This window comes from Carcharhinus amblyrhynchos, chromosome 25 (assembly GCF_965287045.1).
Source record: "Carcharhinus amblyrhynchos chromosome 25, sCarAmb.v2.hapA, whole genome shotgun sequence".
Classification (NCBI taxonomy): Eukaryota; Metazoa; Chordata; class Chondrichthyes; order Carcharhiniformes; family Carcharhinidae; genus Carcharhinus; species Carcharhinus amblyrhynchos.
Window position 1 is genome coordinate 3,936,407 of NC_137348.1, and position 13,816 is coordinate 3,950,222.

A 13,816-nucleotide genomic window follows, 5' to 3' on the forward strand; every position below is an offset into this window, starting at 1 on the left:
TAGTGCTTCATTGGCTGTGAAAAGCGCTATATAAATGCTGTTTTTTTTACAGAAACATTATATACATATGCTTGTTTGTATATCCTCCTACATTGTTTCTATCCATTATTCAATGGAGCATTACAAGGTGGCTCTGAATTTTTGACATCCTTGTTACAATTTGAAAACACGGTTTCAGTTTTAATAAATCACACTAATATTTACATCAATACAGGAAGTCACACATGAACAACAGGTAACTGTGCATGTCGTTTTACTCTGAATGTGTCAATTCGGAGTGGATTCCAAATTTGATGCGAATATTGAATTATCACCCAATTAGCAAATATTCCTTCATTAAGTGTAATGTATGGTTAGTAGCATCCCAATTAAAAATAAGGAAATATACTAGCCTGTTTTATTGTGATTTTCCACATACAAGTATGGAGTTTAGTCATAAAGACTTAAGGTGAATTTGCACACAATTTTAACCCAGTACCAAGCAATTTGTAAATACTTAGATTGGGCCCATGCTCCAAATTCAGATTCTACTTAAAGAATTTTTGTCAGAGTACACCTTGTGCACCATGCCCATTTCAGGACAAGGCAACATAGAAATGTTCAAATGGCAGAGGTATACAGAGAATCAGAGGGGCACAGCACAACAGGAGGCCACCTGGCCCCATTGTGCCTGTTCTGGCTCTTTGTCCAACTAATCCCACCTCCAAATATTCTCCATTCAAGAACCTAATTAATTGCCTTTTAAAATTTACGTCTCACAAGCTAGATACTGGATCTCTTGTTAAGAGATCAGAGTTGAGAAAAAGCTTTTCGTCTTTCAGATATTTCTATTGTAAGTTGATCTTGTCGAGAGATATAAAATTGTAAGTAATATTGAAGGACTTCCCTTCCTTCAAAAGCCCCCCTCTGTTGTGATTGTAATTTAAAAGTTCAAAGTTCTGTAACTGGTTGCAACAAATCGTCATAATGAAGCTGATTGAAAATAATTTAGTGCAGGAAGTTGGTTACCTGCTTCGTGAGCAACGTTTGTACAGAGGAGAGATCACGCCCATAATCATCTGTCTTCAGACTGTTCTCTTTCTCGCCTAAGGGAGAGAAAAATTGAAAATCACATTTGTGACTGAAGGCCTGTAAACCAATTCTCAACATCGAGTACTCAGGGCAGTGGTGGGAAACCTGTGGTCCAGGGGACCACGTGGCCCATCTGGGTTCTCAGTGTGATCCACGAGACGGCTGTCAGTGTGCAGGGTTGCTGATTTCCATCTGTGTAGTTTTTTCCTACTAGTATGACTGAAGTAATAACCACGTAAAATAAGGGCAAGTGAAGTGAGTTGTGTGCTGATTGCACACAGCTGTATGCCCCCTCTGCATCCAAAGTGCAAATATTTATTTTGTTTTTAGCATTTGAAGTTGATGACAGTTTGATTTAATATATAAATTATTACACATTTTCAGAAGTAGTCACGAAACATTTGGTGCATGTTAAGTACATTTAATCTTATTCATGGGGTCATGGTCAGTGAATAATCTTGTTGAGATGAAGAAGGGCCACTCATGCAATGACTCACTCACCTAGGTTGCCTACTGAGCATTCCAAATTTGTGTCATTCCCACATTGGTGACCATACCTTTGGCTACACAGCTACGTTGTAGCTTTTTGTCTTGTACTCATCAGGACAATTCCAAGTTGTAAAGGGAACAGTTTATGCTGCATCAGAAGATTACTAATTGTTGGCAAGTAGACTCCGATTGATAGGTAAAGGCGTTGCCATGGAGAATGCACCAGTTAGCTGATAAACTGACAGTTAAATACAAAGCTACATTTAAATTCAAAACCAGACAGGTTGACTTTGAATGGTCAAGGCACTGCCCTGGGGAATGAACAAAGGAATGGCTGTCATTATTTTGAGTTGACCCATATGGTGTGAATTTAAACAAAGCTTGGCATTTAACTGTCTTTGATTATTCTTCATGACAATAACATCTTCTAGAGTCCATTTATCAACCAATCAATACTCTCTCCTCATGCAGTATATATTGTTGTTCCTCTTACAATTTGATATTTTTATGAATTGTCCTGATGAGTTCAAGATGAAAAGCTTCAACAGCATGTGTCCTTTTTCAGCAACTCTCAAGTTCTGTACTAACAATAATTTATGTATAGCATTGAATATTTGGTTTAATTAATCAAGAGCCCAGCCTCAATGGCTAGTTTTTGACAATCTACGAACTCGGAATATCCCAGAAACCTACCAATCCATGACTCAACTACATCTGCCTTCCAGTTAAACTGCAAGAATGCAGAGTTCTCATCCAGCTTTGCCTTCCTCTGAGCAGCCGCCTTCTCCAACTCTGTCACTTTCGCTCGCAATCCCTTCATCTTTGCAGTAATATTCTCCACATAATGATTGTTCTGTAGGTAATATTGAACAGCATAGGTTATAGTTTTGCAGTAATACACTAATGCACAACGTTTACAAGCTCGAATATTAACTATTTTAAGGAATGGTGACAATTCAAACATGTTGATAAATGCTTTCTAATCTATGCCTTGTTACTATTTATTGAGAAAAAAGGGAAGCATAGAAGGGTTTGGAAATCATGGTCATAGTTTGAAGAGCATCTATAGCAATCTTGGAACCTTGGGGTATTTAATGCAACAATGTTGGCGGGGGGCAGGAATTCAAAGAAAGGGAAACATCCTTTATATTGCAAGTAATTAGTGACAGACTCAGAAGTTTACTGCACACAGTATTCCAAGTGTGGCCTTACCAATGTCTTGTACAACTTCAACAAGATGTCCCAACTCCTGTATTCAATGTTTTGACCAATGAAAACCAAGCATGTCGAACGTCTTTTTCACCACTCCAACGACCTGTGCGTCCACTTTTAAGGAGCTATGAATCTGTATCCCTCAATCTCTGTTCTATAACTCTTCCCAACACCCTATCATTAACTGAGTCCTGCCCTGGTTCGATCTACCAAAATGCATCATCTTGTATTTATCCAAATTAAACTCCATCCACCATTCATCAGCCCACTAGCCCAAATAAGATCAATTGATCCCACTGCAATCCTAGATAAATCTTCTTCACAGTCCACTATGCCACCAATCTTGGTGTCATCTGCAAACTTATTAACCATGCCTCCTAAATTCTCATCCAAATCATCAGTATAAATGACAAACAAAAGTGGACCCAGCACCGATCCCCAAGGTACACTGCTGGTCACAAGCCTCCAGTTTGAAAAACTACCTTCTCCAACCATCCTCTGTCCTGTCAGCAACACCAGTTTAAAGTCCAACAGGTTTAATTGATAGCACAAGCTTTCAGAGTGTCACTTCTTCAAGTGAGTGAGACTCTCTCACTTACCCGAAGAAGGAGCGACACTCAAAAGCTTGTGCTTCCAAATAAACATGTTGGACTTTAACCTGATTTTGAGAGACTCCTTACTGCACTTACCCCAGACAAATGCTGACATCTCCACATTCTGTCATCAAGCCAATTTTGTATCCAACTGGCTATTCACTCTGGATCCCAGAGAGATTTAACCTTATGCAACAACCTACTATGCGGTATCTTGTCAAAGGCCTTGCCTTTAGTATCTAGTATCTAGTCAACATCGACTGCACTGCCCTCATCTACCTTCTTGGTTTACCCCTGCAAAAGAACTCAGTCAAATTGATTTTCCATTCAAAGCCATGCCAACTATCCTTAATCAGTCCTTGTCTCTCTAAATGTCTGTAGATCCTGTCTCTCAGAATGCCTTCTATCAACCTACCCACTACAGCCGTTAGGCTCACTGGCCCACAGTTCCCAGGGCTTTCCCTGCAGCCTTCTGAAATAAAGGTACAACATTTACCACCCTCCAAGCTTCAGGCACCTCACCTGTGGGCTGCTGATGATTCCGATATCTCTGGGAGGAGATCCGCAATTTCCTCTCTAACCTCCCACAATGTCCTGGAACACATTTCATCAGGTCCCAGGGATTTATTTACCTTGATGCACTTTAAGACTTCCAGCACCATCTCCTCTGCAATATATACACTTAAGACATCACTACTTATTTCCCTAACATCTGTTATAATGCAAAAACTACATTGTTGCGTGCCTTAATGCATTATTAAATGGCTCAGTTTATTCAGCAATTGCTAAACCCCTCAGACTTAAAATCCAATCCATGGACTGTGATTTTAGACTAGAGTTAATTACAATTAGTACTATGATTAATCTCATGCCTCCGGCACATCATGGGTTAAAGTGCTCAGGGTTCCCATTCCTGACTGTCATTCAGTAACCAATGCCCCTAGGCTGTGCAACTGCTGAGAGAGAGGACACATTATGGCTCTGTTATCCCTATAACTGTTACCTGTTAACATGCCCACTCAAGTCATGTGCGCAAGTCTTGGAGGGGTTCTTGAAACAGTACGTAGATAGTTCAACTAGGGAAGGGGCCATACCAGATCTGGTATTGGGGAATGAGGCCGGCCAGGTGGTCGACGTTTCAGTAGAGCAGCAGTTTGGGAATAGTGACCACAATTCAGTAAGCTTTAAAGGTACTGATGGATAAAGTGTAGTCCTCAAGTTAAGGTTTGAAATTGGGGGAAGGCTAATTACAACAATATTAGGCAGGAACTGAAGGATGTAGATTGGGGGCAGATGTTTGAGGACAAATCAACATCTGGCATGTGGGAGGCTTTCAAGTGTAAGTTGATAAGGATTCAGGACTGGCACATTCCTCTAAGGACGAAGGATAATTATGGCAACTTTTAGGAACCCTGGATAACCACAGATATTGTGAGCCTAATCAAAGAGAAAAGGGAAGCATTTGTCAAAGCTAGGAACACACAAAGCAAGTGTGGAATACAAGGAAAGTAGAAAGAAACTGGAGTAATAAGGACTAAAAAGAGGTCACGATAAAGCACTGGCTAGCAGGATTAAGGAAAATTCCAAAGCTTTATATACATTTATAAAGAGCAAGAACGTAGCCAGAGAGAGGGTGGGCCCATTCAAGGACAGGGGAGGGAATCTATGCATGGAGCCAGAGGAAATAGGTGCTGTATTAAATGAGTATTTTGCATCAGTATTAACCAAAGAGAAGGACTTGGTGGATGATGAGTCTGGGAAAGGGTGTGTAGATAATTTGATTCATGTTGAGCTCAAGGAGGTGGTGGTGTTGGGGTTCTTGAGAAACATTAAAGGTAGACAAGTCCCCAGGGCCTGTTGGGATATACCCCAGAACACAGAGGCAAGGGAGGAAATTTCTGGGGCCTTGAGAGAAATCTTTGTATCCTCAGTGGCTATTCTTCAATCCTCTGGGACCTCCCCTGTAGCCAACGTTGTTCCTTTATTGAAGTGTAGCAAGAATAATCCAGATAATTGCAGGCTGGTGAGCCTTACATCAATGGTAGGGAAATTATTGGAGAAGATTCTTCAAGACAGGATTTATTCCCACTTGGAAATAAATGGACATATTTGTGAGAGGCAACATGGTTTTGTAAAGGGAAGGTCGTGTCTCACGAACTTGATCAAGTTTTTCGAGGAAGTGACAAAGATGCTTGGTGAGGGTAGGACAATGGATGTTGTCTACATGGACTTAAGGCCTTTGACTAAGTCCGTCATGGCAAACTAGTGCAGAAGGTGAAGTCGCATGGGCTGAGATGAGGTAGCTACATGGATACAAAACTGGCCCAGTCAAAGAAGATAGTGGGTAGCATGAAAGGTACATTTCTGAATGGAGGACTGTGACATGTGGTGTTCCTCAGGGATCAGTGCTGGGACCTTTGCTGTTCATGTAACTAGTTTGATGAGAAAGTTTATGGACAACATAAAGGTTGGTGGATTTGCGGATAGCGGTGAGGACCATCAAAGGATACAGCAAAATATAGATCAGTTGGAGACTTGGGTGGAGAGATGGCAGATGGGGTTCAATCTGGACAAATGTGAGGTAATGCATTTTGGAAGGTCTAGTACAGATAGGAAATATACAGTAAATAGAAGAACCCTTGAGAGTATTGACAGGCAAAGGAATCTGGGTATACAAGTACACAGATCATTGAAACTGACAACGCAGGTGGAGAAGATCATCAAGAAGGCATACTTGCCTTCATCGGCCAGGGCATGAGTTTAAAAATTGGCAAGTCATGTTGCAGCTTTATAGCACCTTAGTTAGGTCGCACTTGGAATAGTGTTCAATTCTGGTTGCCACACTACCAAAAGGACATGGAGGCTTTGGAGAGGGTACAGAAAAGATTTACCAGGATGTTGCCTGGTTTGTAGGCATTAGCTATGAGGAGACGTTGGAGAAACTTGGTTTGTTCTCACTGGAACTAGAGGTTGAAGGGCGACCTGATAGAAGTCTACAAGATTATGAAAGGCATGGACAGTATGGACAATCAGAAGCTTTTTCCCCCAGAGTGTAAGGGTCAACAACAAAAGGGCACAGGTTTAGGGTGCAAGGAGCAAGGTTTAAAGGAGATGTATGAGGCAGATTTGTTTTTTTTTGTTTACAGAGGGTGATGGATGCCTGGAACTCATTGCTGGGGGTAGTAGTGGAAGAGGATACAGTAGTGACTTTTAAGGGGCATCTTGACAAATACAGGAATAGGCTGGGAATAGAGGAATATGGTCCCTGGAAGGGTAGGGGGTTTTAGTTAAGTGTGGTTGGTGCAGGCTTGGGTGGGTGGTGCTGCTGAAGGGCCTGTTCCCGTGCTGTAATTTTCTTTATTAATAATGGACACTGGGCAGAGGTAATACCAGAGGGCAACTGGCACCCATGGAACTGTACTCAGCAAATGGTCAATACCTTCAAGAGTGGAATAATAAAAAGAGGAAACAAGCCTCCTGTCCTATTTTAAAGATTAAGTTAGTTATAATACTAAATAAACATTTGTTTTAAGGAAACCTTAAATCAGAAAGCACTTTTTCCCACACAGATAGTAATGAAAATTCTCTCCCTTAAAAGGCATTAGTTGATAGGAAGATTGAGATAATTTCTTAAAAAATCATTAGGGTGAGTGCACCAAGAGATACAGAACAAAGGTGGGTAGAAGATTTGAGGTATGGCTCAGCCGTGATCTGGGTGTTAAGCAGAGACCCAAGGGTTGAATGGGGCTCCTCCTGTTTGTCTAATTTTAACACTAGCTTTAGGTTTGACTGTGCACTCTTGCCTCCCCCACCCCACCAAAAAGATTCCTCCCCCACTGTCACCAACAGTTAGCTGGTGTACAATTCCACAATGTGGAGATGCTGGCATTGGACTGGGGTAAGCACAGTAAGAAGTCTCACAACACCAGGTTAAAGTCCAACAGATCTATTTGGTAGCATAAGCCACAAGATTTTTGGGAACACTGCCCCTTCATCAGGTGAATGGGAGTTCTGTTCACAGATAGGGCATATAAAGACAAACTCAATTTACAAAATAATGGTTGGAATGCAACTCTTTACAGGTAATCAAATCTTAAAGGTTCAGACAACAGAGTGTTAAGCACAGGTTAAAGATGTGTATTGTCTCCAGCCAGGACAGTTAGTGAGATTTTGCAAGGCCAGTCAAGTCATGGGGATTACAGATAGTGTGACATGAACCCAAGATCCTGGTTGAGGCCGTCCTCATGTGTTCCACAATTCCAAAGGTAGTACTTACTTTCTGCTACATCCTTTGCCTGAACAGTAAAGCGAGTGTGCCACAATAGCTATTTCAAGATGGAGGGCTACGCAGCTGATCCTGCTCTAGCCCAGTGTATACACACATTTCCGAAAGGAATCAATGTTAGCTACAAACAGGAACCCCTTAAAGTTTTCCCTTCTTTCCCCAAAACTGCCTCAAAATTATTTTTTAAATGTTTTACAAGGATGTGGATGATACTGGTAAGACCACAGTTATTCACCTAGTCTTTGTGGTCCTAAAATGGCAGAAAGTTTATTTTTGAATTACTGCTGCATTTGTGGTTTTTCCCATTACAGCAGTGGTAGGTTTATTACTACAACTCACCATGAACTGAAAATTGAACCCAAGGCATTCTCAACCCTGATGGCTTATTGAAAAAGTTCAGCAAGTAACTGGAGAAGCACCACAAAAGATTTACTTTTGAAAACAGAAATTTTATAACATTTTCTCAAATGTTAATAAGTTTAAAAATAGTTAACTGTATTTGCTTGTATTTCAAAGTAGTCTGATGACCTATTATTTTTCCAGTATCACTCAGCAAAATGTTTTGAACAATAACAGGATGCCTCGTGCTGTTGTAGCAAAGGTACTCACTTCACATTGAGGTTAGGTTTGAGTCAGAACACTACTGAACTCTCAAATCAATCATACTCAACAGTTTTAGTCACTTCTTGACTAAAGCTGCAACATTAATATCTTGCACAGGCATCACATCTTTGATTAATTAAACAGTGTAGGGATCAGGGGTTGAAAAAGAGAGGAAATCTCAACATGGGCCCTTTCACAAAGAAAATCTGGTTTTGCCTAATCTTTGGATAGATAGAGGAAAACCTCAGACAAATGATTAGAAATTCCAAAAATGCTTTGTTAACACCACTTACAGCACTCTAGGCAATAACAAAATAACAGCAAAAACACACAAACCTGTATTAAAAAAAACTCTCACCTTTTTTATCAGTTCCTCTCCATTAGCACAAACATCATGCACTCGATCGCGGTGAACTGTGAAATCAGTTTCAAATGCTTCATGTTTTTTCAGCAATCCCTGCAGAAAATAAACAGAAATGAGACTTCAGTTGATTTCAAAGACAAACATTATGGTCACGTATGTGCTTTACATCCTTGATCCATACTAATTGTTAATTTTTTTAAAAAAAATGATTGAATCACAAGCTATAAGAAGAACCATATTCAACAGGATAAAGACAGGCAGGCCCGTTTTTCATGCCATTATACAAAATCAAAATTAAACCCTACCAGTCAAAAGTGATACTGATTAAATTCCATCTATTCTCTTACATGCCCATCTCTAACAAAATTACAAAAAAATCCTCCCAGAAGAACAGCAAAGACTTGATGGTGGGGAAAGGAAACAAGGACAGACAATCCACATCTATCCCTGGTCTGGTTTCACCATCCCATCCATAGCGTCTGGACTCAAAGTTAGCCAGCACTTCCATGCTCTCACATAAAATATATGTGCAACCCCCACCACCACCTGTCTCCTGTCTTTTGTTAAGGTTGCCGTATCTTGTTGCAATCCCTCCCAGCCACACTATAACATCCAACACATTTTCCCTTTCTTTAATTCTGATGAGCAGTGAAATGGACTGAAAATGTCAACTCTTGTTTCCTCTCCCCAGACTATTACTTTTGTTTTTATTTTGGTCAACTTTACTTCTAATTTTCTAATAAACTAATTAGTTTATCATTAATCTTTGCCACATTGTGTGTTTCTTGCAGTTTTAGTCTCACCTTTAACTTCCTTGGTTAACCATGGTTGATTTTTTTCCTAGCATCCTTCGTCGTCACTGGAATATATCATTGTTGGGAGTCATAAACTATTTTCATAAATGTTTGACATCGCTGATCAACCATCTTTTCTGCTCACCTCATTTCCCAGTCCACTCCAGCCAACTCTGCCCCCATTCCTTTGTAATTACCCTGATTTAAGTTTAGCACAGTTGTTTCTGACCCAAGTTTCTCACTCTCAAACAGAATCTGCAACATATTTTCTAAGAAATTGTTCTGAATATTCTTACGAATTTCTTCCTCATAGCTACCTCTGCCAAATTTGACTTTCCCAATCCACTTGAAGATTAAAGTCAACCTTGATTAACGTGCTGCCTTATTTACATGCCCTTATTATCTCCTGATTTATTCTCCATCCCAGCATGTAACTACTATTAGGAAGCTTACAGACTAGTCTCACCAGTGTCATCCTCCCCTGGTTATTCCTCACCTGCACTCATATGGCTTCTACATCTTCTAATCAGAAGTCATTTCTTGCTTTTGCACTTATTCCATCTTGTACTAACAAAGCTGCCCCACTACCCTTTCCTCCCTGCCTGTCCTTACGTTAAGTCACACACCCCTGAATATTTAGTTCCCAGCTTTGATCTCCTTGCAAACACATCTCTGTAATAGTTAGATCATTTCCATTAACTTCATTTTGTGCCATTAATTCATTTGTTTTATGCCAAATACCATGTGCATTTAAGTGCCATTAATCTTGCCTCATATTTTTCTCCTTTGACTTTATTTAGCTGCCTTGCATAACTGAAACCCACTTCTCCCAGATGCTGCCACACCGGTTGAGTTTTTCCAGCATTCTCTGTTCACGTTTCAGATTCCAGAATGTGCAGTATATTGCATCTCAAAATTTGTGATTGCTAACTTGGCTCATCTGGAAGAATTCCCATACATAATTCAGAAAGTTTGTGTTACAGTCCCATCAAGAGGATAAAATTTAAGATGACACTTTGGGGTGGAGCACTGAGGTAACGCTAGTATTGGAGGTCCTTCTTCAGATTAAATAGAAAGCCTCTGTTCTAGTGAATGATAAAGATCTTATACCAGTATTCATATTTACCTACAACAATGACTATACTTCCAAAAGTGATTCATTGTACACAAAATGCTTAAGGATGTTTGGGAAAAGTGATCGGAGTGCATGACCGCTTTTCTTCGCAGCCAAAGAATGATGCCTGGCAGCAAGAAACAAGTAGAAACTATGGCAGAACACTCCCAGATGATCTATCACATTGGTGTTCCAACACACTGTGCCAGAAACAAAGCCAACATAAATTCTTGCTATCAGTCGTGCTGACAGGGAGAGATGGTGAAAAAAGGTGGGAACATTCCTATACTCTGCTCTACTGCTCACTTTCTTACCTACAAAATTGCAAATGGAAAATTTAAATATGAAGCCAAGGATGCATCATTTGCTAATCTCTAGCATGTTGAAGTAATCCATGTAATAATATCTTCTGGGAATCCTCAAGTGGTAGATACATTACGTACTCGCACATGCTTAGGATTGTTGGCATACTAAAGCTATCAGTTAACCAATGAGGCTTCATACCCACTGACTATAATATTGGACTACTCTAATGCTGCCAGAACACTGCATACATGCAGTTCAGAGAAGGTTTACCAGACTAATACCTGGATCAGATAGGTTGTCTTATAAAGAAAAGGATGGACATATTTAGAAGAGTAAAGGGCAACTAGATTGAAACATAGAAAAGTCCTGAGGGGTACTGACAGGTGGATGTGGAAAGGACGTTTCCTCTTTTGGTAGGATCTGGAACTTGGAGATCACGGTTTAAAAATAAGGGATTGCCCATTTAAAATTGAGGTGAGGTGAAATCTTTTCTGTGAGATTGTCATGGGTCTTTGAGACTCTTCCAGAAAAGGCTGCAGAAGCAGAGTTTTGAATATTCTTAAAGGCAGAGGTGGATAGATTCTTGGTAAGCAAGGGATGAAAGGTTATCAGAGTGGATGGGATGCAGATTTGGGGTTACTATCAGATCAGCCATGATCATATTAAATGGTGAAGCAGACTGAATGGCCTGCTCCTTGCTCATATGCATGTCAAATGAAGCCAGCAGCAGGTATGCTTTGCAGATTCAGCATCTAGGTTGCCTCCCAGAAACAATAGTTCTTCCTAAACCTTTCCAGATTTGCTAAAGATGTTTATCTTTTGTGTCACCAGCAAGTGCATTGGAATTGGCATCACTGACATGAAAGTAGCCAAGCTTAAAATCTAAAATTAGGTGTTCAATGGCTGAGGAAATGATGTGCTGTTTGCCACATTGCCCATCACCATCTTTTATAAATCAATGGCGCTGACCTGCACTGCAGCAAGTGTGTCTCCATAATCCTCACTTGCCACCAGATTCAGTTTCTCATTGATCCAGGCCTCCTCTTCCTCAATGTTTGCCACAAACTGCTGGTACTCCAAGGATTCCTCCAAACGTTGTCCTCTGCAACATAACACACACAATATAAATAAATATACCTAGTAATTTTTACAGAGCAAGATACCCAAGTCCCACACAGTCATACTGTGCTCTGAATCTAGAGCACTGAAACAGGTGATCTGGTCATTATCATACTGTTGTTTTTACTGAGTCCACTCAGCACAAATTGGGTGCTGAGTTTCCTACCATATAACAGTGACTACACTTCATTGGCTGTAAAGCACTTGGAAAAACCGGTGATTTTAAAGGGTACTGCTGAAATTCAAGTTCTTTAAAGCTTTCAGAGGGAAGCCATGTACAAAATGAATGCAGAGTGAGGAACTGGGAGTTGTATCCTAGACCCTGCAGTAGTTGGAAATCATCCCAGAAGCGAATCTGGTTGGGGGTGTTGGAGCTGGTTTTGAGGGAGCAGGGAGTTTGCCTGAGTGATCCAAATCAATTTGCAATGTTAAATGGGTGCCCAGAGAGGCTCTTTAAATATGCATATTGGAGTTTGATGTCTGTCAAAAAGAAATGGATGCAGCATGCAATGTGCATCAGTTCCCTTTTTCCAGCACTGAAGAAACCTAACTTTCAGTCCTTAAAAGGAACTACTAATTTGTGCTTCAAAGTTCTACTATCTGATTAAAATGAATCTTATATATTTAGTAATTTTCTGCTTTTCTCTTAAAAAGATTACAAGTCACTGAGTTAATTCTTATTCTGTGTTTAGATTATCTAACTGGCTGTTTCTTTATTAAGTTTATTAAAACACATGCTCATCCTTCATTTCAATTCTAATTTCCTACTTCACAATAATTAAGTGTCTGCATTCGAGAGTCCCAAAGTTGTGAGGTACTCTATAAATATAACTTCTCTCCTTTTCTGATTAAGGATCTGGCCTGAAACGATGCTCTGTTAATTCCTCCCACAGATGTTGACCCATCTGCTGTGTGATTGTAACATTTGAGGTATTCAGTATTTTGCCCCCACAGTAATAATATTACAAAGCCCTGTTAGACTGACCGAGCAGCAGCAAGTTCCTTCAGCTCTTTCCAGTGTGCCACAAACTGGGACAGTCGCTGCTGAATTTCTTCCTTACCAATGGTGTTATCATCAGACAGCTTCTTTCCGGTCTCGAGTACAGACTATAGTAAAAATAAAACAAACCATGAGAGGAGAGCCGGTGGATGTGGTCTTTCTTGATTTTCAGAAGGCGTTTGACAAGGTACCTCACAAGAGGTTATTGCAGAAGGTAAGGGGCATGGAGTTGGGGGTAGGGTGTTAGCGTGGATAGAGGATTGGCTGTCTAATAGGAGGCAGAGAGTGGGGGTCAATGGGTGCTATTTGGATTGGCGGTTGGTGACTAGTGGAGTGCCCCAGGGGTCAGTGCTGGGGCCTCAGCTATTTACCATTTATACAGATGATCTGGAGGAGGGAACCGAGTGTATGTTGTCGAAATTTGCTGATGACACCAAGATTGGTGGAACGGCAAATTGCGCGGAGGGTGTGGAGAGTCTGCAGAAGGATCTAGATAGGCTGGGCGAATGGGCCAGGAACTGGCAAATGGAATTTAATGTTGGCAAGTGCAAGGTGGTCCACTTTGGTAGGAATAATGGTAGGAAGGACTATTACTTACATGGCGAAAAACTGCAGCAGGCGACGGTGCAGAGGGACCTCGGGGTCCTTGTGCATGAGTCGCAAAAACCCAGCTTGCAGGTGCAGCAGGTGGTCAGGAAGGCGAATGGGATGCTGGCCTTCATAGCGAGGGGGATTGAATATAAAAGTAGGGAGGTCTTGCTGCAGCTGTATAGGGCACTGGTGAGGCCGCAGCTGGAGTGCTGTGTGCAGTTTTGGGCGCCGCACTTACGCAAGGATATTTTGGCCTTGGAGGGAGTGCAGAGGAG

The 13,816-nt window shown here is 40.9% G+C and overlaps 1 protein-coding gene across 9 annotated transcripts in view; it reads right to left on the reverse strand.

The window, feature by feature from the left end:
- The window catches only part of sptan1 (spectrin alpha, non-erythrocytic 1), a 110,935-nt gene that overhangs the window by 13,895 nt on the left and 83,224 nt on the right, over positions 1-13,816 (reverse strand). For all 9 annotated transcript variants that reach the window (XM_080212385.1, XM_080212393.1, XM_080212388.1 and 6 more), the window contains 5 exons: positions 12,936-13,057; positions 11,801-11,933; positions 8,612-8,710; positions 2,254-2,413; positions 1,009-1,085 (listed from right to left, as the gene is read on the reverse strand). In XM_080212385.1, coding sequence (XP_080068511.1) covers positions 1,009-1,085; positions 2,254-2,413; positions 8,612-8,710; positions 11,801-11,933; positions 12,936-13,057 — 591 coding nt within the window. The remainder of the gene's footprint in view (positions 1-1,008; positions 1,086-2,253; positions 2,414-8,611; positions 8,711-11,800; positions 11,934-12,935; positions 13,058-13,816) is intronic.